Source organism: Myotis yumanensis, unplaced genomic scaffold (assembly GCF_028538775.1).
Source record: "Myotis yumanensis isolate MYYU_CA2020_CCGP unplaced genomic scaffold, mMyoYum1.0.hap1 SCAF_1, whole genome shotgun sequence".
NCBI lineage: Eukaryota > Metazoa > Chordata > Mammalia > Chiroptera > Vespertilionidae > Myotis > Myotis yumanensis.
Genome location: NW_027223752.1, coordinates 12985151 through 13008073, shown reverse-complemented (window position 1 = coordinate 13008073; position 22923 = coordinate 12985151). Strand labels below are relative to the sequence as shown.

Below are 22923 nucleotides of genomic sequence, written 5' to 3'. Positions count from 1 at the left end.
GGGACAGGGTCCTTCCCATCCAGGACGAAGGGAGCTGGGCTAGATGGGCTCCGGTTACATCCCGGTCTGCGATCGTATGACTGTAGGCAGGAACTTTTATATGGTGTCCTTTCTGGTGGTTTGGCAAATAATAGATTTAGCCTTAGTTTTGCTAATATTGTCTGCCTCTAAGCTTTATAATGTCCTTTCAAATAAATTTACACTGAATTTTAAATGAGAGCAATATTTACCAACCATTTTTCTAGAATTTCACGCACACAAAATATGTATTTACCATATCAGAACTTATGCTTTATTTATAAAAGTAGGATAACTAATAATCCTTTGCTTTAAACTTCAAAAATGCATTGCCTCGGTCCTTATCCCAGCCCCATCATTTATTAGCTGGGTAACCTTGGACATGCCATTAACTTCTGTGTCCTTCGGTTTCCTCATCAATACAAGGGGCCCAGTAACAGTGCCCATTTCATAGGGATCAGGGTGATTTTTTATACAGTCCACATAAAGTTCTCAAAATTGAGTTCCTTACAGAGTGCTTAGCAGATGGCACTACCCCTCTTCCCCTCTCAGTCTCTTTCTCTCTCTTCTTACTCTCTCCTGGAGATCCAGAGAGCTTTCCCATGCACCGAGCCCTGGCAGTTCCTCTCCTGGGACAAGGGTTTATATGCATGCTCTCCTCTCAATGACCGGTAACTCCGATCACACTAGCTTGAATAATTTAACCGGAGTCCAAACAAAGTCTTCATCCTGAGTCATTGAAAGCTAAAATTGTTAGAGTGAAAAAGAAATACCATGAAGCCAATAATAATAAATTCTTGCTTGCTTTTTGGATACAAATATGTTCTTCTAAAACAGTAACTGCCTTAGCCATTCTGTTTATTTCTAGTTTCTTTAATAAGTTGGAGGGGTTGCAAGAATGTGTACCTTGTGAATAAGCATTGATCACGTGGTGGGAACTGTCCACCATCTTCATGGAGCAAAGGAGAGGTTTGATTGTGATTTAGAATCCTTAAGTTTCTCAGCAGGTGGAGATATTTTGAGGGGGAGCATGTCAAATGCAAAAAAAAAACAAAACTGAGGATTTAAGACTTAGAAGATAGCCGAAACCGGTTTGGCTCAGTGGATAGAGTGTCGGCCTGCGGACTGAAAGGTCCCGGGTTCGATTCCGGTCAAGGGCATGTACCTGGGTTGTGGGCACATCCCCAGTAGGAGATGTGCAGGAGGCAGCTGATCGATGTTTCTCTCTCATCGATGTTTCTGACTCTCTATCTCTCTCCCTTCCTCTCTGTAAAAAATCAATAAAACATATTTTAAAAAAATTATAAAAAAAAAAAAAGACTTAGAAGATAGAAGTTGCTTGTCTGGCCCCCTTTTCAGATGAGGAAACCGAGGCACACGGTTGGGTGATCTGAAAGTGACGGGCTAGCCTTTTCACAGGTGTGCACTCCGCTGGGTGAGCTGGAGTGTGGTGAGGAAAATGGTGACTGCTTGGTACCAAGGACTGGTGGACTTGGTCATGTTGCTCCTCATTGGATTCTTAAAATAGAGTAGTGATTTCTTTTTTTTTTTGTTAATCCTCACTTGATATTTTTCCATTTTTAAAAAATTTTTTTTAGATTTAGAGAGAGTGGAGGAGGAGAGACAGAGAGAGAGAAACATCAAAGTGAGAGAGACACATCAATTGGTTGCCTCCCACATGGGGATCGAGCCTGCAACCGAGGTACATGCCCTTGACCAGAATCGAACCCGGAACCCTTCAGTCCGCAGGCTGATGATCTATTCACTGTGCCAAACCGGCTAGGGCGAGTAGAGCTTACTTTAAATAAATGTACTGAAAGATATATTGGGGTAAAGGGGAAGAGAGAGAGAGAAAGAAAAGATTCTCTGACCCCTAGGCAAGTGGGAAAATATTCTGTTCATTAGAGATGGAAGCACGAAGAAAAGGACCAAAAGCTATTTCTGGGGAAGCCTGTGGGCAGTCTCTCTGCCAGGGGTGCCCAGGTGGGCAGAGCTCTTGATGGGGATATGGGAACCAGATTACCTGGGTTGTGATTGGATTACCTGGTCCTCCCTCTCATCGCCTTTGGAGTCGTGGTGTGGAAAGTTGTCACTTCTTTATTCTTTCTTGTCATTCTGGCCATATCCTAAGAGAGGAAATCCGTCCACCAGGTGGCAGCTCTCCTCCACCACAGGGAGCAGGTCAGGGGAAGTGTACTTCTTACTTGGATGCCTCTGCAAACGAGGCATTAGGAATTTCCTGGTGGTCAAAAAAGATGTGGGCCTTGCCTCACTGAGCATACCTACTGTGGGGAAGAAACATTAATGGAATGTGCGGACGCACACACAAGCTGAGGTCAGCCTGGGAAAGAAGGGCCCAGGGCTGGGAGGATATGGAGCCGAGTAACCTGGGTGGCTGGAGAAGGTGGCCCTGAAGAGGGGGATCTGAGTAAAGTCACTTACCTGGCTGCCCCTATGTCACAACCCTAGAGGATGTTCACCTGTCTGTCCACCTGTCACATGGCACCTACCAGAGTGCTTTCCACTTCAGAGAGAGTCAGTAAATAATAAAACAGTTGTTGGATGAATGAATTTCTAGTCCTAACCTATCTTCAACTTCTTTCTGAGACAGTAAATATTGTTGAATGAGTAAAGAATTGACAATCAAAATGTTGATGGATTATGCCTCAGTTTGGCTGATGGTCCATCTTCAGGGTGTACAAACAGTAACCAGTCGAGTTTTGAAAGTACATAAATTTCCATTTAATTCAGACTGGATGCAGGCTATAGATTTCAGTGTCTTCCCATGAAAACAATTCTTTCGTCTTAAAGTAATTTTATACATTTATTGAACCATGCTGATATTTCTCCACTAATCTCATTTTCTTAGTTAAAAACTTTTTATTATTAACTAATACACACTTGTTATAGGTAAAATTATATATATAAGTGAAAAGCAAACAATTTAAATGTGATGTGTATCGATGTATTTATTTGATTATATTGAATGAATTCAAAGAACTTTATGATGGAAAATTCCCTGAAGAGTTGGATGTAATCTGTGTTTAAATATAAAAGTCTTAAAAATTGATTTTTCCTCTCAAGAGCCAAATTCATGAACCATGCTTTGATTCTGATTTATGGTCATCAAAACTAAATTCTAGATTCAATAGATATTTTCAATTTGTCATTATGTTAAACTGTGTTCCATCCACTTGGAGAGTGAAATATGAGCAGAAGGGCTGGTTGACCTAGAAACGTGCTGCCTGCCTTACACACTGCTTGTCAGCTGCCTTGGGGGCCCAGTGTTTCCGGGCACATTTTTCTTCTGCCCCCCGTTATTTCTGCCTTTACTCTGTTTTTCCTGCCTGCCATCTTTGGGTCTCCTGTCGGCTGTCAGCTTTCTTCCTTTCATTTTCCATCTCCCACTTCTCCTCAGTCAGCTTCTTTTTTTTTTTTTTTTTAAATATATTCTTTATTGACTTTTTACAAAGAGAAAGGGAGAGAGATAGAGAGCTAGAAACATCGATGAGAGAGAAACATCGATCAGCTGCCTCCTGCACATCTCCTACTGGGGATGTGCCCGCAACCACAGTACATGCCCTTGACCGGAATCGAACCTGGGACCCTTCAGTCCGCAGGCCGACGCTCTATCCACTGAGCCAAACCGGTTTCGGCCTCAGTCAGCTTCTTGTAGGGAAATACCTCCTGCTCATCCCTGAGCCCTTCCTCTGTTGGTGGTGTGATCCAGGCCTTCACGGTGGCTCCGTGGAGCTGCCTGGGGCCCCTCGCCCTCTCCCCACTTTGCAAAGAACCTAACATTTGCTGAGACACCAGATCCACACTGTGGTTTGGGGAGGGTGCCACTGGGCTGTCCTATGGAGGAATTTCTCCTGGCATTGAAAGCACCAAAGATGTCTTGGTTATGTGAGATGGGGTCACATTTCCAAAACTTATAACTGCACCCTCACAGAAAAAGTCTGAGGTCTGTTACTGATTGTATCCTTACAGAAAAAAGAAGTGGAACCATCACTAGAGTTAGGTGTACCTGTCCACAGCTAGTTAACCCGGCTGTTCCTTTTAACGTATGCTTAAGAAGTGAGGCCAAATACAGTCTTAGACATGGTTTAGTTAGAACATTTTAATTGCATACTGTTATGTTTTTTGTCAGACAAACTAGGTACAGTTTTCATTTCTGATACTACAGAGCCATTACTGAGTCACTGAACTACTGTAGATAGTGTTGGAATGAACAATTGATTATATATTATAGCAGGCTATAAATTCTTTTAAATACAGTGTTTAGGAGTCATTTTTATGAAGTGAGTCACTTTCCTTTTAGTATATTTAAATGCCTCATTGAGGGTGATTATTAAATGTATTCAACTTGGTTTCCCTGTAAGACTCAGTCTAGGTAGAAATGAATGAGTATTCGATGAGAAGTGTGTGCATCTTAGAGACTGTTTATGTATTCTAATCCTTTTTACCCCTCCCCCCTTAGAGAATTTTGAAGCTTTCTTTAGGTTAAATGTGTTTCTTTTGAGAATTATTTTGGGAAATACCTTTATATATTTGTGTGTGTTAATTTTTATTATTCAAAAAATGCTTTTTGTTAGATGCCAAAAAAACAACTCAAATGCGTTTTGTTCCTGGTCAGAACAGTTAATGTTTCAAAGCTCTTTCACATCTAGATGTTTCTGAATTAGGATTCACATAATAATGAATTCTGCTTATTTTGGGTTTCCACAAAGGTTTGTTGTCTGAGCTTAAAATAAGACTGCAGCTGATCTGCGTAACACATATTAACTGTTTATTTAGTTTAAGTACATGTCTGTATCTCTCATTTCTGATCAACCTGGAAAATTTGCATGCTGCAGAGCAGCCATCTTCTTCTATACTTTATTAAATATCTGTCAATTATAAATATCAAGGTTTTACATTAATGTCAAGATAGTACATCAAAAATTCATGGAATATGTGACTTTTTCCAAGGGTATTTAATACTTAATGCATTTGTGTCATTTTTCTTTCCAGAGATATTGACAGGTTTTATTAAGTGTTTGTTAGGGAGATTTCATTTTTATCAAGGGACTATGAAGAGAAGCTGCATGCTAAATCAATTTTTTAAAGCCAGAATATTGTTCATTTTTTCATCTTCAAACTCTTGTAATCCATAGGTTTTATGTAAATTTCTTCTTGGTTTATTTTTGTTTTATGTGAGTGATAGTTCAAGACAGAACTTTAATAAGGATCAAATATGCTGACTGTAGTGCTTTTTAATTTCCTTAAGCATAGCTACCAGACCCATGCAATATGGTAAATTCTTCAAAATGTCATACTTACATATTTAGCAATATTACTTCTTTTTATTGAAGCCAAACAAATGATTTTAGATATTAATCTTTCCCAAACATAGTGATTATTTTGTACTAGGTACAATATTACTGTGCCTCGTCTGCATCCCTCCCAGAGAAGGGCATGGGGAGGGCTTTGCAGTGGCGCCTGGCTGGGCATAGAAAATGAGGGTCCTCTTTTCAAAGCGAACTCTATAGGGCTTCAAGTCTGATTATGAGCTATGGCAATTGTTAATTTCTCCAAGTGCAAATATTTATAATGCTCAAGAAAGTGAAAATGCCAATCGCTTAAAAAGCTGCAGACAACCCATGGCTAGTTTCTCATCCTGTACGTGAGGAGTGGAGGGGATTTACTGTGGCAGACCCCATGATCTCTCCTTCACTGGCGCCTCTGCCGGCCAGACACCCCCCTCTGCACCCCTCCTCTATATATCCCAGCTGTCCAGCTAACTGGCCATGAAGAGGAAGTTTTCTGTTTTAATTTATATGTTTATTTTTGAAGTACAGGTTAATAATATCTTCTACTGGAGAGGGTATGTCATAATAAACAAAATCCTTACAGGATTTTGCTCTAGAAAGTCAGGAATATCCAGTTATCCTTCCTTTAAAGTACGAGCTTAAATACTAGCATCTATGAACATTTTAGGAACTTTCAGGTAACTTCAGGTTAAGATGACAGTTTTTACAAGACATATTTTTAAACTTTAACTTGGTCTTCCACAGGCTTGGTTTCTAAGCAAAAACAACAACAGTATCATTCTGTCCAGTGTTTTAAAAAATATCACTGTCCAGAGCTTCAACAAAGAGTGTTTGGAATAGACATTTTTCTTCATTTTTTCAGGATATGTGAAAATATTTCTTTTCGGAGCTAAATGTTTTTTGTTTTTTTTTTAGCTAAATGTTTTTCATATGCAAATCATTTCTAATCTTTGAATGTTTAAAGATCCTTGTAAAACTATTACATAATAATTTTAAGAGGTAGAGCAGGTGTTTTTGGAAACAGATTTGCTGGAGTAAAGCTGAAGCCTCGCCATGCTAGATAAACCTTGCCCTGGCGTGACTGTCACCTGTCCACCCTGACACCAGTAGGTGGCGATCGTGCCACAGTAGTGAGAGCCCTGGTGAAGTGGGAGTGATTTGCCTTTCTCTTCTTGCCTTTCTCGGTCCTGTCACATTTTGCTTCAGTGTAACTGTTAGGTGCATGCGTCTGTGGCGGTTAGCTTTTTCGACCAGAATTATGTGCAGTAGGCACACTGTATTTTTTTAAGCAGATAAGAACAGCTATTTCTGACAGATTCTGAAGATATTACATAACCCCACAGCCAAAATATTCTTAATCTGAAGAAAGCATTTGTGCATTTTTCTTGAGTTTTCTTTACAACTTCATCAGGACTGTGAGCATGAACTTATATTTTTGGTAAGAAATGGATACAAAGGAAGGGGAACATTTTGGAGAGTGAATGCTTTGTCTTTTTCATCCTTGAGGAGGTTGCTGTCATTTGAATTGTTTCTGTATTGTCCGAAGCTATTTAAGATGTTCCAGTGTCAAGTGTCAGAAGATTCTTTTTCAAGTCGTTTTGACAGCCAAGCATTCCAGTTTTGAGAATTTTCATTTTTTCTCCTATTTAATAAGTCGAACTTTTGGGGAGGGGCGATCAAATTTTTGAATACTTAAGGGATTTAGCATTGGAATTTACCAACTTTCAAAATACCATAGTGCATTCCACAGTTTAAGTGAATTAAAATATTTTAAAGTAAGAAAAGCAACAGTGCTTTCCCACCTCCTGGAGTTTGAAAAGAGATGGGATGTGCCGGGGATGAGAGGCTTTATTTCATTGTACGCACAGGGAAATGTTAGCCACAGGATTTCTGAGGTTTTCTACGGTACGTTTAATCATCAAATCAGTTTTGGAAAGAGGGACAGTTCTCTTGCTGAATTTGTACTTGAATGAGGAAAAACCTGAGCGCTCTTCTGATTAGGTTTTGTAATTCAGTGGAAAGCATCTTCCAGACTCAGGACATAGCCATGCTTGTCGTTTGTTGCAAGAAGAGGAAGTAAGAAGCTCCGATCCGTCTCTTAGGTTCTCCCACCTTAGTTGGTTGACCATGGCATTGATCTTTTTAATCCCAAAGATAGGCTTTCCTGGTATTCCTAGAGGAGCTAGAAAATGCCCAGGGCAGCACATTATTTTATGTATTGACTTAAAACTTCTTCCTTAATTTCATTTTTATTATAACACATAAAAACTATGTGACTATTTTTCTATGTTGACTTTCCTTCCAAAGGGTTAAAACTGGGCTAGGGATTAGAGGGGAGCAGCGGGCACCTGGGAGCTAACACCCATTGGCAGCCTTTTGTAATATATAATTTGCCTAAAATTGCGCACTGAGCACAAGCTTTTGTTTTCTAATTGATTTACGGTTTGAGCCACTTTTACCTCATCCCCTACTGTCCTGCATACGGTGCCAGCGAGTACATTACAGTGAGCGATGATAAATTACTGTGCACTTGTGATGCTAATGCGTCAAGAGTAAAAACTGCGTGCTACATGGAGCTTCATGCATTAACAGTGGTGCAGACACAGAACAGCAGAATTTCATTTGTATCTCAGAAATCACCATTTGTTCATTTGATCACTTACTGCAATCTGTCTATCAGACTGTAATTGAAACTGAAGATTAAAATGGTACTGTTACAGCTTTTAATTCCTTAATTGAGAGAAAGTTTTTTTTTTTTTTTTTTTTTTTAAATATATTTTATTGATTTTTTACAGAGAGGAAGGGAGAGAGAGATAGAGAGTTAGAAACATTGATGAGAGAGAAACATCGATCAGCTGCCTCCTGCACATCTCCTACTGGGGATGTGCCCGCAACCCAGGTACATGCCCTTGACCGGAATCGAACCTGCGACCTTTCAGTCCGCAGGCCGACGCTCTATCCACTGAGCCAAACCGGTTTCGGCAGAGAGAAAGTTTTTAAGTGCTTGTGAGGTCTAAGGTGCGGGGGAGGGGAGTGTTGTGAAGAGAGAATATGAAATGTATAAAATTTTCTCGTAAGTGTGAAGTTTTGGATATTTTTACCAAATGTTCGTTTGTCCAGAAAAATAAGTAGTAAAATTTAAATATGGCGATCTCTATTTTTCAAAAAATCTGTTTGTAAAATTTATTTTGTAATTTCACAAAACTGTATTTTTCCTGATTTTTTTGTCCTGGAGCCACATTTACCATGTAGATGATTCATTTGCACATAACACGTTGATTCCCATCCAAATGATTTAAGTCAGAGATAAATGAAAGAACTTTCCATTTATTAGAGTGCCTTTAATTGTCCCTTTTATTGATGTAAGGGGAGATTTGAAATCTAGACATAAGGGCCGCGCAGCACATTATGGCACAAGACACAAAGGAAGTCTGCACGGATGGACACTGGACTTTGTGGGCTCCAGGTTTCTGTCGAGTGGGTGTGCCTACCTTTTGTGAAGTCAGTCCACCTTAAATTTTATTTTTGTGCCATGTCCATGGGTTCTAGTATGGAAAGAGGAAAAAGCAGATTTATGGTGGCTGCTGGGCACAACAAATTAAGTTGACAGTGATGTATGAGAGCATAATAGCATGATGATCCCTCAGCAGCGGCTGGACGCCTCCTGCTTCATTTGGCTCTTGTTAGGATCTGTTAGGCAGCTAAATAATGAAATTCTGCTGACTGATTTCTGTTTTCCCTCTTTCTCTTCTCACCTCTGCTTTCTAAAACTTCTAATTCCCAGACCCATCCTCATGCCAACAAACTGCCCTTGAAGGATTCTTTCACTTATGAGGACTACAGGTTGGTATGGTCGGGGGGGGGGGGGGGGGGGGGGGGGGGCGGGTGGGGTGGTTTCTAAGTGAATTTGGGCTCTTGGAAGTGAGAAATGCTTCAGCAAGAAGTGACCTGTGTGGCCATTTAAAACCTCAAGACAGAGACAGTCTTTCAGAAGTTATGACAGCTGGGACCAGTGTCAGCATTTTAATGGCTGAGGAGAAATTGCCATTCACCTGTAATGGTGGGGAATTAGTTGAGGCAGCCAAGTGATACTTGGGGTGGTCGTGAGAATTTTTTTCTTTTTAAAAAGACTGTTTTAGTGTAAAGTTTTGGTCTTCATTTAGAACAAAAGATTTAATTCACTGCACAATATAATAAAAACTAGCCCTCCACATTTTGTAGCATTTTTAAAGGATTTCTGATCAGAAAGGAGTTATATTGTTTGCTTTTCACTGAGGCTTAAGAGAGGTACAGACTCAGCATTGGGTAAAAGAGGGTGAGGTTCGTCTTGACGGGGCAGAGAAGACCCAGGGCCGGGAGAACTCTGTTCTGGGCCCTCCTCCAGAGTCTTCTTCCAGGCCTCGGACTTGGCGGGAACCTTCTCCCTTAGTCACTCACTCCTGGATTCCCTGTGGCTCCTTTTCCTTCCCCTCTCCCTTCCTGCTCTCAACCCCAGGTCTAATTTTAAATGCTGTTGAGGAAGCCCACCCATCACCTTTGGTACTTAGGAAAAGCTTTAAAGATATGTGAGCGGTCAGACAAATCTCAGCTTCTGGTCAAGTTACTACTGGGATGGGCTTTCAAGTGTCCTGACTCTAATGCACCTTTTCTCTGCTTGGTACAGGTGGGCAGTCTCTTCTGTGATGACACGACAAAACCAGATTCCCACGGAGGACGGTTCCCGGGTGACCCTGGCTCTCATTCCTCTGTGGGACATGTGCAATCACACCAATGGCCTGGTAATGACCTCCGCGGTGTTGTGCTTAATCAGGGAAGCCATTGTGGTTAAACTTGAAAGTGGGCATTCCACCTACAAACCATTTTCTCCCCTGATTGTCTCCTCCAAAGGGAGCAAACACCCCTCCCGCCGCCCACAAACAGAGGCCGGTATTTTTCTCTCCTTGTGTTTACTTAATCCCGAAAACCAACTGGGAACTTGAATCTTACATCACTTTTGAAAGCCGCAGTGAGCTGCATTTATTTGTGAAGCCATAATTCCAGCCCAAACATTAATTTTCTTATGTTATTGAACCACAGACAAAACCAAGTTTCTGTCTTCTTATTCTTTTTAAAATACCGATTTATTGAAAAACCTTTCTTCCTTGTTTTCCTTTTATGTTCCTTGTTTTCTTCCTTTGCTGACTGTACTCCAGTTAGGTACGGTTCTGTGGTTCCTTCCTGCCCCCTCCCTTCACCTGACACACTGACACATCCTTGGCCCCAATTATTAACCTGCTTTTGTTTGGGAGCCGGCACTGGATTCCTGGTGCTGGGGTGGGAGGGGGTGTACTTGGCCATTGGCCGTAACTGCAGGACTCATTTGGCATCATCAGACTGGGGAGTGCTGGGTAGGAGACATGAAAACAGAGAAATTTTATGATTGTTAATTACGATGCACAAAAGAAGGAAGCTGCTCTGTGCTTCTCAGCATTCTTTGGATTCCAAGTAACAGCGAAGTTGACGGTTCTCTGTGCTGAGATGGGTGTCTGAGAAAGAGATCCTGATATTAGGGCATCGAAATATGATCAGCTTCAGAATAGTTTGCATTTTTAAGCCTTATACTGGTATACTGGTTTGGTTAATTTTTTTTCAATGTCAACTTTCTTTGTTATTAGCAGTATTATAAATAGAATGGAAAAATGCTATAAATGAGTATTTCACATTTAATTCCACAAAACAGTGAGCACATGTGTAAAATCGCATACCCTCCTGCTGACCTGGGAAATGTCTAGCAACAAGTACACGCTGAAATTGTAGCGAAGTAGTCCCACCTTTATACTTATGTTTTTGCCTTAATTTATATATACTTAACATAATTAGCCATTTTAAGGAATAGTAGCATGTTTTACCATTTATTTTCATTAATGAATAATATTTTACATTCTTTGTTCTGTATTTACTTTCCCTTCAGAGCTGTTTTAAACTGATCATAAGACTGAAGTTTTAATATTTTCAAATAGCTTTTAATATTTGACTATAGTATTTTTCTTTCTTTTTCTTTTTCTTTTTTTTTGATTAGATCATTGGTTCCTGAACTTGATTGATCATTACGGTTTATTTTTTTTGTATCTAAAATTTTAAAAGTACACTTTATTGTAAACACACAAAACCAGTTAAACAGTCCAGAAGCTTGTGCTGTGAATGTGGCCCTACCCAGCTGCAGGGCCCCTGCCTGGGGCCTCCCAGGTCACTGGTGAGGGCTTCCTGTGCATCTCCCAACCTTCACTGCCATGTGAACTCTTACACACTCCCATACACACTGGTGTTTATGTTGCTTTCATGTAAACGGGATTAACTATTCACTTTTTCCTCTAAAAGTAAAGAAAAAAGATAGATTATCTCAAAACAAAAATAATGAATTGATGACAACTATTCATGCTGTATTTTTTCTAAATACCGTCTTTAACTCGCCACAACCCTGGCAAAAACACTGTTCACCTTCAGAAGGTTTACCCACCATGTTAGTACTTTCCTACGGTTAACCTTGTGGAGCTGTTCCCATTGTAATTGTACACCCTGGTGGGAAATTTCGTCTGGTAGAATTGAAGAATCTATTTTAACACTGCAGAATTGTGTATGCTATGTATTAGCAGTTAATCTCTTTTTAAAAGGTACTTGAAGTTAAGGCTGGCTTTTCAGACAGTAGATATTCTTTTGTGTGTGTCGATCCTGACAGTTGGTGTCTGTCTGTTCTGACTATCATTGAGGGAATAGACAGAAATTTGTAACCCAGCAACGCTGTGTGCTTCCAGCAATGTCTCCAAACCTGCTCACGGGAGCAGTGGAAGATCAAGTCTGTGCCAGTAAGGAGCATGGGAAGCAGAAGGAGGCGAAGGCTGGTCAGATCTCTCAGCCACAGGCTCTGGTGAACGTAAACTGACTCTGGCCACTCGCAGAAACAAATTCAACAAGTGTATGAGACGTTGTATTAAGCTGTAAGAAATAATATGTCTTTAAGTTCAGAATGACTTGTTCAGAATTCATGAAGCACCAGGCTTCCTGTCTGGAGATTGTTGAATTTACAGAGAAGCACACCTGTGTGGTGCGTAGGCCACTGTGTGAGCTCCAGTGGGTACTGCGTTGGAGTAATTGGCCCTGACATTTGAATTGTGTGACTGCAGTGAGGGTGCAGGAGCCTTGAAACTCACGCAGAATTGAGGGAGGCTCTTTTTCAGGGTCTTTCTGTTTGACTATTGAAAAATCTAAAACATTTAGATTCACATGAGTCTTCCAATAAAAGCCCAGCTTTTCCCAGTAGCAGAGAAGGCACCCCACTCAATCTGTCCCCACTACACCCCCCCAACACACAGGCCCAGTGCCCTGTGGTTTCTCAGACACCGGCACGTGCCCACCTCAGGGCCTTTGCACCTGCTGTTCCCTCTGCCTGTACCACTGTCCTGGGATGTCTCCAGGACTCCTCACAGCACTCCTCAAGTGAGGCCGTCCCAAGCACCCCACACAAGATCATCTCACCACCCCTTCCATAAGCCTCCCTTCCTGTCCTGTTGTCTTCTGTATTTCTGCCTGTTCATTTTTACGTATTGTTGGCCTTCCCTACTTCCATGTTCCCCTTCCCCTGTCCCTCCTGCTTCCACTGACTGCCTTCCTGTCTCTTCATACCCCGTGGCATCCATGCGTGCCCACACTGTTGAGTTCCAGACCTTCAGGGCTGGAGTTGATGGGCAGTTCCTATCCCATACCTTATTATCAAAGTCATGTTTGGGGTCAGAAAAGTGATTTCAATGTTGGGTAGGAACTTCATGGAGCTCTTATGCCAGACTACCTGGCTTCGTTTATTTCTCATGGCTTCCCTGTTTCCTGTTGGTCTTGCAGCATTGTGAAGGATTTCTAGATACTGGTTAAATACCCATTGCTTCGGGGATGTTGAGTTTAACAGTGAGTGTCACATGGCCTTTGATCCCAGAATACTGTTCCCTAGACTCAAGGTGTTTATATTTTGGACTCAAACTGTTGGTACCTTTATTAGCAAGTAGCACTTGTTTGCCTTGAATTTTGGTTCTCTAAGGGCAAAATGAAGAGTTCAAAAGTAATTAATGAGCCTTTGCAGACAGTCTAGGAGACTGGGGGTGGGGGAGGGACAGACTCCTAAGAAGGCCCTGTTCTTCTGCCTGGGGTTTGTGTGTCAAGGAAGGATTTTCAAAGGCAGTGTCAGGTATTAGGTACAGCGTGCTGAGCCCCCAGACACAGGTGAAGGGGAGCTCCCGCTCTGCCTGGCTGGGCCAGCACGCAGATAAATGCCTGCTGTGGGTGACGGGGCTTCAGCACCGGGGCTCTGGGCGTGCAGAAGGAGGCTGGGTGGGTCTCGGGAGGAACTGGAGCAGAGGGTCATTCCCAGCACAAGGTTGGCCGGTGTGGCAGGTCAGTGGCATGTAGGAGGCTGAAGGGAGGCCTGGGGCTCCTCGCAAGCTGGCCTTGCTCGAGTGTTTGAATGTTCTCCACAGGCAGAGTGGAGTACTGAAAGCTTTAGACTGGAGGGCATCACTGTGCTGTTGCTTGGGCTGCGGAGGACAGGCCTGGAATTGGGGGCCACTTGGAAGGTTTTGCAAACAAAACCAGGCCAGGCCCTCAGTCATGCAGGGGCCTGACCCACGAGGAAATACTCCAAAGAAAATTAGAAAACAAAATGCCGCCCCCTGAGGTGGGCAGAGTTCTTTATGACTTGAGTGGCTAGACCAAGCATGTCAAACGCACGGCCTTGTTGGCATGCGGCCTGCTGGTCGCAGTTTGACATGCTTGGCCTAGACCTTGGCGTTGCCTGACCCCCCCTCCCAGGGGTTAAGGGGAGATGCGGATTTGGTATTTATTTGTAATGGGCTTAGAAACTCTCACAAGGTAGCTCTCAGCAGAAAGTGAATAGGGTACAACTAAGTTGTTTCTCCTGTGCTTATCTGAACATTTTAATTTCTCTAATTTCAGAGTAAATTATGCCCATAAGTTAGAAATGGAGCTTTTCTTTTTCCCTTATTCTTTCTCTATGGAAAACCCACTTCAGTTTCATAAAAGCCAGACATTAGATAGAGACAGTATTTGCAAGTCAATGGATTTCTCATGAGCTCCTAAATCCACAGCATTGCCCCTGGGGGTGGGGCTCCAAGGCAGGAACTTTGTAATAAATGGTTTACCTGTTTTTGTTTTTGTTTTTGAGACCAAGTGATAATCTATAGAATATATTTTCCTAAGAGTACGTCTTTCAGGTACAAAATCTTTCATAAGAATTTTTGGTATAAATGGTATTAATTTAAAACAACCATGGAGTTGTTTGCTCAGTTTTATAAAGCATGTACAGTGCACCCTTTTGATTACCTGTGGGGAGCTTTTATTCTCTACTTGCCCAAAAAAGACCCTCCTGAGTGAGAGACCCTTGTTGTCCCCCCAGATCACCACTGGGTACAACCTGGAGGACGACCGCTGTGAATGTGTGGCTCTGCAGGACTTCCGGGCTGGAGAGCAGGTAGGCCCGGCTGCGGAGTGGGGGCGGCCCAGTGGGCACTGAGCTCATTCTGTGTCAGGCAGGAAAACAGGGGACTTCTCCTGAGGATTGTTTGGGAGCTGTTGTAAACACATTGTGCTTTGCATCAGACCTTTACATCCACAACAACAAGATTTAAATGAAATTATTTGCACAGTTGACCTAATATTTGTAAAGTTGTCAACTGAAAACAAACTTGGTGTTATGACAGTAGAACAAATTTTTCAGTTTATAAACTTCATTGTTTTTATTTCTTTTTCTGTTGACTAGAACCTTTAAAAGGAGGCTATTTAAGTGGTAAAAACATAGAGGAACCTGGAAGTACAAAATCTTTGTTCTTGAATCTGTGAATTTTTATCTAATAATGTGGGCAGGATTACACCTTTCAGTACGTTTGAGAATAGGCACCTGCAAATAACTTCATTCTGTCTACTGGTCTTATGACCAAGCAGATAGTACAAAAAAACCCAGGACTGGTGTAGACCATTGACGTTCCATTTGAGACAAAATGAGACTATTTGTCCAACAAAGTACTGATCTGCTCTTTGCAGAAACCTGAATAGACCCTCCTGCTAGGTCAGAATTGCTATCGGAATTACTGGCAGACATCACTTTAAGCTCACTCCATTAGAGTGAGTCTTGTACTGAAAGCAGGGGAGGAGCGTGGTGAATTGTAGACGGCATTGGTGAAGTGACAGTCCTACTTTCCCCGGGGGAACAGGATTGTGAGGAAGGCCCTGGCCTCCCTGACAGTTTGGGAAGTTGGGGAAATTGCACCTCTTGCTGCAGCCTCCCCCTAGCACAGGTGGTGTACAGTGTAGGGGCCGAGTCAGTGCAGTTACCTCGTTGCCTTAGTGTACAGTCATGTTAAGTGTACGAGAACTGATCCTTTGCCCTGCTCTGTGTTAAGAATGGATGTTAAGTTTCTTTTATGTCCCTTTATTTTTTTCTTTACTGCATCTCAGATTTACATTTTTTATGGCACTCGGTCAAATGCAGAGTTTGTGATCCACAGTGGTTTTTTCTTTGACAATAATTCACACGACAGAGTGAAAATAAAGCTTGGAGTGAGTAAAAGTGACAGGCTCTACGCGATGAAGGCTGAGGTGTTGGCCCGCGCTGGCATCCCCACGTACGTAGAAAACTGGTCAGCTCTTTCCTGTGCTGCTTGAAATGTTTACTGCTGCATAATGTGTGTTAACAGAACTTCTCTACAGTTTGCCTTAATCCCTGTATCCCTATTACACAGCAAGTTTTCACCATGGAGATGCCTCGTGGCTTCCCAGTGTCTCCGATAAACATAATGGTGTCACTGGGAGCACTCACAGGCAGTTCCAGGGCCTGTGGCCTGAAATCCTCATTAAGTTAAATAACTGCTTTGGTATCATTAATGTCTTTCACCTTGAAAAGGTTAATGACCTGGATCATTTTGTTTCATTTAATTCTTTGCCACCATTAGTTTCTGTAATGAAGTCATGATCCTCAGTGATTTCAAGAATTTCTACTTAAATTCTTTAAGATTTTAGTGCATTTGAGGTCCAAAATGATAAAGAGGACAAGAATTATGATTCATTAGTTCTCTGGGGAACGGAGGAACCATTCTTAATGAAAATGGATTATCCAGGCTTTTTTTCATTGAACTTGTCAATATTTGATTCATGATTAAAATGTGAACTCAACATAAATTATTGTTAACATTTTTTAGGAACCACAGGTATGCTTAATTCTCTTGGTGTGTTGTATGCAACCTGCGGTTAGGCTGTTAGATTGTAAGAATTGCCAGCAGAGACGGCTACGCCGTCTTCGTCGGTCAGCGACCTCCCCTGTGCAAGGGGCTTTCATAGTTGAGGTGAGGAGCTGGACTGACTCATGCCAGCTCCACGCTCCTGAGGACGGCACGGGGATTGCAGCTTAAGGGGCTTCTCTGGGAGCAAGCAGGTGACTGGTCTTCCTGTTTTGTCAGGTCCAGCGTGTTCGCCTTGCACTTTACGGAGCCGCCCATCTCTGCCCAGCTGCTGGCTTTTCTCCGAGTATTCTGCATGACCGAAGGTAAATCCTTTCAGGAAGAAAATGTTCACTTGTCTAAAAACTCATGAAAGTGTAAAGCATTGGGGTTCAGATTAAAGATAAAATTGCTGAAAACTAAAGTACCTTTTGGCAGGAGGTAGGATAGCAACAATGGAGAAAGAAGTTCTACTTTACTCTGTAAATGTTTTATTAAATCCTTGATGTGTTGTCAATATTCATTTGTCATAAATAATTTCTACCTTGTTGGAAGAAAACTTAAAGCATCTTGGATTGTTAGCTGTGTGAAAGTTACATTTGGAAATGGGAGTCGTTGACGTGCTTGCCCAGGATGGCAGTGCTGTTTCCCTCGCTGTGCACTGCTCTCTGTTCCCCAGAGCGGTTAGCGCTTAGGCCACTCTGACGTCACTGGGCAGCAGTGGCCTACGTGGGCCACAGGGCTTTCTTTGCTAACCAGCTCTGGGTTCTGATCTGAAGTCACCAGCAAGCCTTTTAATTCTGGGCGTCGGGTTAGAGTAAATACCGCCGCAAACAATCTACTTCAGTCACAAAATGTGCTTACCTCCACCCCCATCCTCAGTCACAGAAAGAGTTAAATATATGTATTGAGAATCTGTTTAGTGTTTGCTTAAAACAGTCTTTTGGGGTTTCTTACTGAGACTTGACTTACTGTGGTGGTTGGTTTTTTTTTCCTTTTTTTTAATCTGAAACTGCTGTACATACTTGGGTGTTGAGGCTTCATTTTTAATTGTGTGTATTGGCTGTTCTTGTCAACTTCCTTAAATCCCGTGTGTGCCAAACAGCGGTAGGAGGGAGGGAGTGAGAGGGAGCGAGTGAGCTAGTGGCCGTCTAATTGAACAGACAAGTGAGTGTCCTGCCCACAGCTTCCTGAGCGCTGGGGAAGGGCATTAGGCCATGGAGGGGACACCACTGGGCTCGCCCATCCCTAGCTCCCTGACTTCATGTCTGGGTCCCGGAGAAGTGCTGCCTGGCCCAGGCCTTCTCCAGGATGGAGGGAGAGGACACTTAGTCCCAACACAGAGAGGCCATTTAGACACCAACTGCAGGACCCGCCAAGGCGCTGGATGGCACTTGTCCCTCTCACGCAGCCATGGTGCTGTAGCCTCACCCTCACTCAGATGAGAACTTGGGGTAACCTTGTGCTTAGGTAGGGGTTCATCAGTTCTGTTTAATGAACGGAGTAAGGGTTAACTGTGGGCTTTTCTTGCATGTAATATAGGGGTGCAGAGTTCAGTGTCACAGTTTATATACTGAAGGCATTTATAATGAAGACGCGATGGCCATGATGACCCACTGCGTGCCCTGAGCGACACTAAGTGTGCCACATACTTTATGTTAATCGCTGTCACCTGGTGAGAGATAGGGGTTCCCACAGGCCTAATGTAGAGATACCAGTTCACAGAGGACGGGGGACTTGGCCACTCTGCCAGCAGGTGATGACCCTGACTCAGCTAATTCCAGAGCCCGCACCCAGGCATCCCACATGGCTGCTGTTGGTTTGCAAATGACATAATCCACAGAAGAGGTTCTAGTCCCCCAGGGCCTGGAGGAGCCAGGCTAAGGAGCAAGGGCGCCAGCCACCTCAGGTGACCAGATGCTCTCTCCCGTAGTGGCAGGTGAAGCTGAGGAACCCCCTGAGGACAGGGCTGGCTCCAGCATCTGTTAACAGAGGAAAGCCCGGGAAGGCAGCCCACTGCATGAGCCTTGGGTTCATTTCCTGAGTGTTCGCGACCCCTCTCCTGGTGACTGCCTCTTTTCCCCTCGGGTGGGTTTCATCCCTCCAGTAATTCGGAATGAGTGCAGTCTCACTGTTCAAACGGAAGGGGCGGAGAGAGAAGGCCGAGCTCCTCAGCTCGCCCGCACAGAGGTGTAGCACGGCTGGTCACGGACAAACACAAAAACAGTAACCTCAGTATTGGGGGCTTCCAAAAACAGCCACTAAGGGAACATTTTAAAACTTTTCATTACTTTATAAAAGAATATAAACTGAAGGATCAAAAATCTAACAACCCAAGTGTTCTCAATCTTTTACTGATAAAGGTGACTTAAAGAATTTCTTTTTTGAACATTAGATTAACATCTGTCTTGTTTAAAAAGGGGAACTACTTGAATCATTTTAGATTGGATATGATTTTTTTTTCATTTCTCTTTAGTCATAGACAGTTTGTCATGTCAAGACAATTGATGTATCCTTGGAATTACTCTAATACTGATAAAAGTTTGGTTTGCTGGCAACAGAAGTCCTTGCATTTGAATTGTAAACAGTGACAGCTGTGGGGCATTTTGCTCTGAAAGAGATCCTGTCTTATAATTGCATAAGGAGCTGGTGGGTTTCTTGAGCATGAATAGGACAGCGTGTTTTGGTCTTTTGAAGATAATGTGCCAAGAGAGAAGCTGCTCAGAGCAGTTGCTGAGTCCTTTCCTCTTAAATATAGTTGAAGGAAATTGAGATGTTCACTTGCGTTTATTTGTAATTGTTAAATTCCTGACAAGTGGACATCCGCACGTTTTTCATTAACTAGCTTTTTCTAGCCCATTTTCTTGTTTTTCTCAGTTGTGGCTTACTTGTTGTAAGTTGGGCTAAATAGCGTTGCCAGGTCAACTATTGGAATAGCCCTGATCAGATACAATTTAGAAGGCTCGCCAAGTGTTCTGCTGTTGTTTGTTTTCACTCTTTACATTGTTCATTTAAATGTCTTTTTGACCCGGTTGGTGTGACGGAGCTCATGGCTTGTAGGAAGGGTGTTGTCCAAATGCCGCTGTAGGTTGTCTTTTAAAAGTATCTCATAAGACTGCCTAAAGCTCTCAGTGTCCCTCAGAAACACCATGAAGATGGAGGCTTCCTGTGGACCCAGCTGGAAGCCCTCCCTTTGTTTTCCTGCCCAACACTCAGCTCCCACTCACTCTGGTGAGTCTAGAAAGGCCTGGCTGATGAGTGGCAGGAAAGCGACATGTTTGGAGAAGCTGTTTGTAAGGTGGATTGCTTGTTTAAATGAGGAGTGCTGCTTCTGCTAACAGATGGCTGTTTGTACTTCTTGTAGAAGAACTGAAGGACCATTTGCTAGGAGATAATGCTATCGACAAAATCTTCACCTTGGGTAACTCTGAGTATCCTGTGAGCTGGGACAACGAGGTCAAACTCTGGACATTTCTTGAAGATCGAGCCTCGCTTCTTTTAAAAACATACAAGACAACCAGTGAGGTAACTTGACTGAGTGAGGATTTGAGCTTTGTCACGTTTAAAAGATGCTTAATAAGAGACTCCTTCCTACATGTAAATGGCTATAATTCTTTTTTCCTATTTAACACGTTTACACTTACTAAAAGGATCATACTGAGGCATTGTCGATTAGAAGACCATGTTTACATGGTTTGATACTTCTCTGTGATTTCTACTTCACATGATACAACAGCTAAAAGCTCTCATCTGTGCTTTTGAGTTGGTCATTGAGGTACTAACTCGAAGTGCTTCTCATTCACTCATTCACCTATTCATCCATTCAGCCAAGGGCCAAGCCCTGGGTCCATTCCTGCACAAGACCAGACAGAAAACCTTTTAAACGGAAGTGAGGTTTTCTGTCCCGTGTGTTAAAGCACCATTTGAGTTAGGCCCCTCTTTTTTGTTTTATGACTGCTTTACTGAGGCACTAGTGACTCGGTGCATGGATTTGTGCATGTTGAAAGGAAATTAATTAGAAGGTGGCTGGCTGGGCGGGACTGGGCAAGATGGGCCAGACATGCCCTGGAGCCAACCTCCAGCGGTCCCTCCCTGGCCGGCTGAACCTGGGGTGTCACCGTGGCTCTAAGGGCATCTGTGGAATGAGTGGGGTCCCTCCGGCAGGTCGGGTCCCTCAGCCTGGCCTGTGGGGATCGGGCTGAAACTGGCTGTCTAACATCCCCCACAGGGTCCTGGAGTGTGAGAGGGCACTCTGCAAAGTTACTGTTGTACAGGGTATGGAACGCAAACGCAAGTGTGCAGTAAACCAGATTCGGGCTGACAATGCCCCAGCAACAACATAACCCACGGCCGAAGGTGGAATCACTAAATCCCACAAAGAATCAGGCTCCCTCTTCTGGTTTTGGGGTGCGTCACCCGAGAACCGCCACTGCCAAGTCACTGCAGCTCAGCAGCTCCTGCATTGAGTGTCTGCCCCCTGGTGGTCAGTACGCATCATAGCAACCAGTCAGATGGTTGTACACTTAGCATATTAGCCTCTTATATATACAGATAGTTAACACACAGCACAGTCACACTGCTGAAGTGTACATTATGATGTGAGCATACTGTCATGCAGCCACCCCCACAGTCAAGTCCTAAAACCTGTGTCACCCCCAAAATATCCCTCATGCCCCCCACCCCCAGCAGCAGCTGATCTGCATTCTATCTCTGTAGTTTTGCTGCTTTAAACTTCTTGGCGATTAATTGTGCTCTTTTTCATTTCCTAGGAAGACAAGTCCTTCTTGAAAAACCACGACCTTTCTGTTCGTGCGAAAATGGCCATCAAGTTGCGCTTGGGTGAAAAAGAGATTTTGGAAAAGGCAGTGAAGAGTGCAGCTGCCAACCGGGAGTTTTACCGCAAGCAAATGGAGGAGGGGGCGCCGCTGCCCAAGTACGAGGAGAGTAACCCAGGGCTGCTGGAGGGCGGCGGGGCGGACTCGAGGCTGCCCCTGGTCCTGCGCAGCCTGGAGGAGGAGGCTGGCGTGCAGGAGGCCCTCACCCTCTCTGAGGTTGTCAGCCGAGCAAAGGCTGCGGAAAACGGGCTCATCAGTGGCCAAAACTCTATTCCCAACGGGACCAGGTTAGAAAAGGAAAGTTTAGACCCAGAGGAAAGGAAAAGAGTGACTGACGATGCCAAAGAACCTTCAGAGAGCACCGAGGGAGTCGGCGAGCAGCTCTGAGGGTGCTCTGCCTGGAGCTCGTTCCGATTTATGGACAGCCCCCTGACATCGCTGTGGTCCCTGGTTTCACGTTTTTGTTGTGTTTTTTTCTTTTCTGCAGAGAGGAAAGTGTTTTTGCTGCTTTATATAAAAATAATTTTTTAAGTTATTTAAAAAATCTAGCTTCCCTTTTTGATTAAGATTGCCATCTTGCTTTTAGGCAAAACAAGTTATCAAACCATGACAGCGAAGGGGGAAGAGAGGTGCCGTGGAAGATTGTGCAGAGCCATTGTGGGCAAAGTATTTTCTTCCTGGGGAAGAATTAGCTCCTCTCTCAGCTGTGCTTTTGTGGGCCTGTCATCATGACAGCCAGAATGAGGCCTGCTCTGCCTCCTGCCAAACGGGACGTGGTGGGGGCTGGGGGCTCCGTGTGGGAAGGGGGTGCAGTTGTACAGCCGAGAACGGGCTTGAGGTTTGGAAACTTGTCTGCAGAATCTTTTTTTTCCCCTAAAAATTTAACACTCCATTACCAAAAGGAGAGGTAAGGTGTCAACCTTATTTTTAATAGTTTTAAATGTTGACGATAACCCTAATTATATAATTATACACACACCTAGTGATTTCTAAAGATTTGTTTACTTTTTGTGTTTTGTTTACTGTATTAAGAATGTGTCCTTTCTCCTTGAATCAACGTAGGACATGCATCATTCCTAGTTTCAAATGTTGGCCCTGCGCTTAAAGTGATGCATTTGATTTCCAGTGTTGGGAGCGGAGTTTGCAAACCCAGCGGCTGTTTTCTGCGACCAGGTTCAGAGTGAGGTGGCTTCCTGGCGCTTCTGGTTTTCACAACAAGCTAGAGATTTTCAAAGCTACACTTTTGAGTAAAAAGCCTTATTAAAAGGAAAATGTGATTAATATATTTGTCTATTCCTTTTCTTTGGAGTGGGACAGGCTCTTTGAATCGAGCTTTTATGCAAACCACCCTGCAACCCACCAGGCAGGGATTTAAGCCGAGCAGTGCAGTGCCATGCAGTGCTTGCTGGGGGGTTCAGAGATGATGGAGGCCTGTGCCCAGCCTTACCAGCTGCCAGGTGCTCCGGACAGAGGGCCTGAGAGGCAGGAACACAAAGAGGACGCTAA

At 43.4% G+C, this 22923-nt stretch overlaps 1 protein-coding gene across 2 annotated transcripts in view; it reads left to right on the top strand.

The window, feature by feature from the left end:
- LOC139009832 (actin-histidine N-methyltransferase) overlaps positions 1 to 22698 on the top strand; it is a 61152-nt gene extending 38454 nt beyond the window's left edge. Inside the window, exons 7-13 of one of the 2 annotated variants that reach the window (XM_070413955.1) lie at positions 9115 to 9173; positions 9994 to 10108; positions 14767 to 14841; positions 15825 to 15991; positions 16823 to 16908; positions 19947 to 20107; positions 21352 to 22698. In XM_070413955.1, coding sequence (XP_070270056.1) covers positions 9115 to 9173; positions 9994 to 10108; positions 14767 to 14841; positions 15825 to 15991; positions 16823 to 16908; positions 19947 to 20107; positions 21352 to 21804 — 1116 coding nt within the window. In that variant the 3' untranslated portion in view covers positions 21805 to 22698. Of the gene's footprint in view, positions 1 to 9114; positions 9174 to 9993; positions 10109 to 14766; positions 14842 to 15824; positions 15992 to 16822; positions 16909 to 19946; positions 20108 to 21351 lie in introns of those variants that run through there. The other variant, XR_011471450.1, reaches the window with a different exon arrangement.
- Positions 22699 to 22923: the final 225 nt, after the last annotated feature.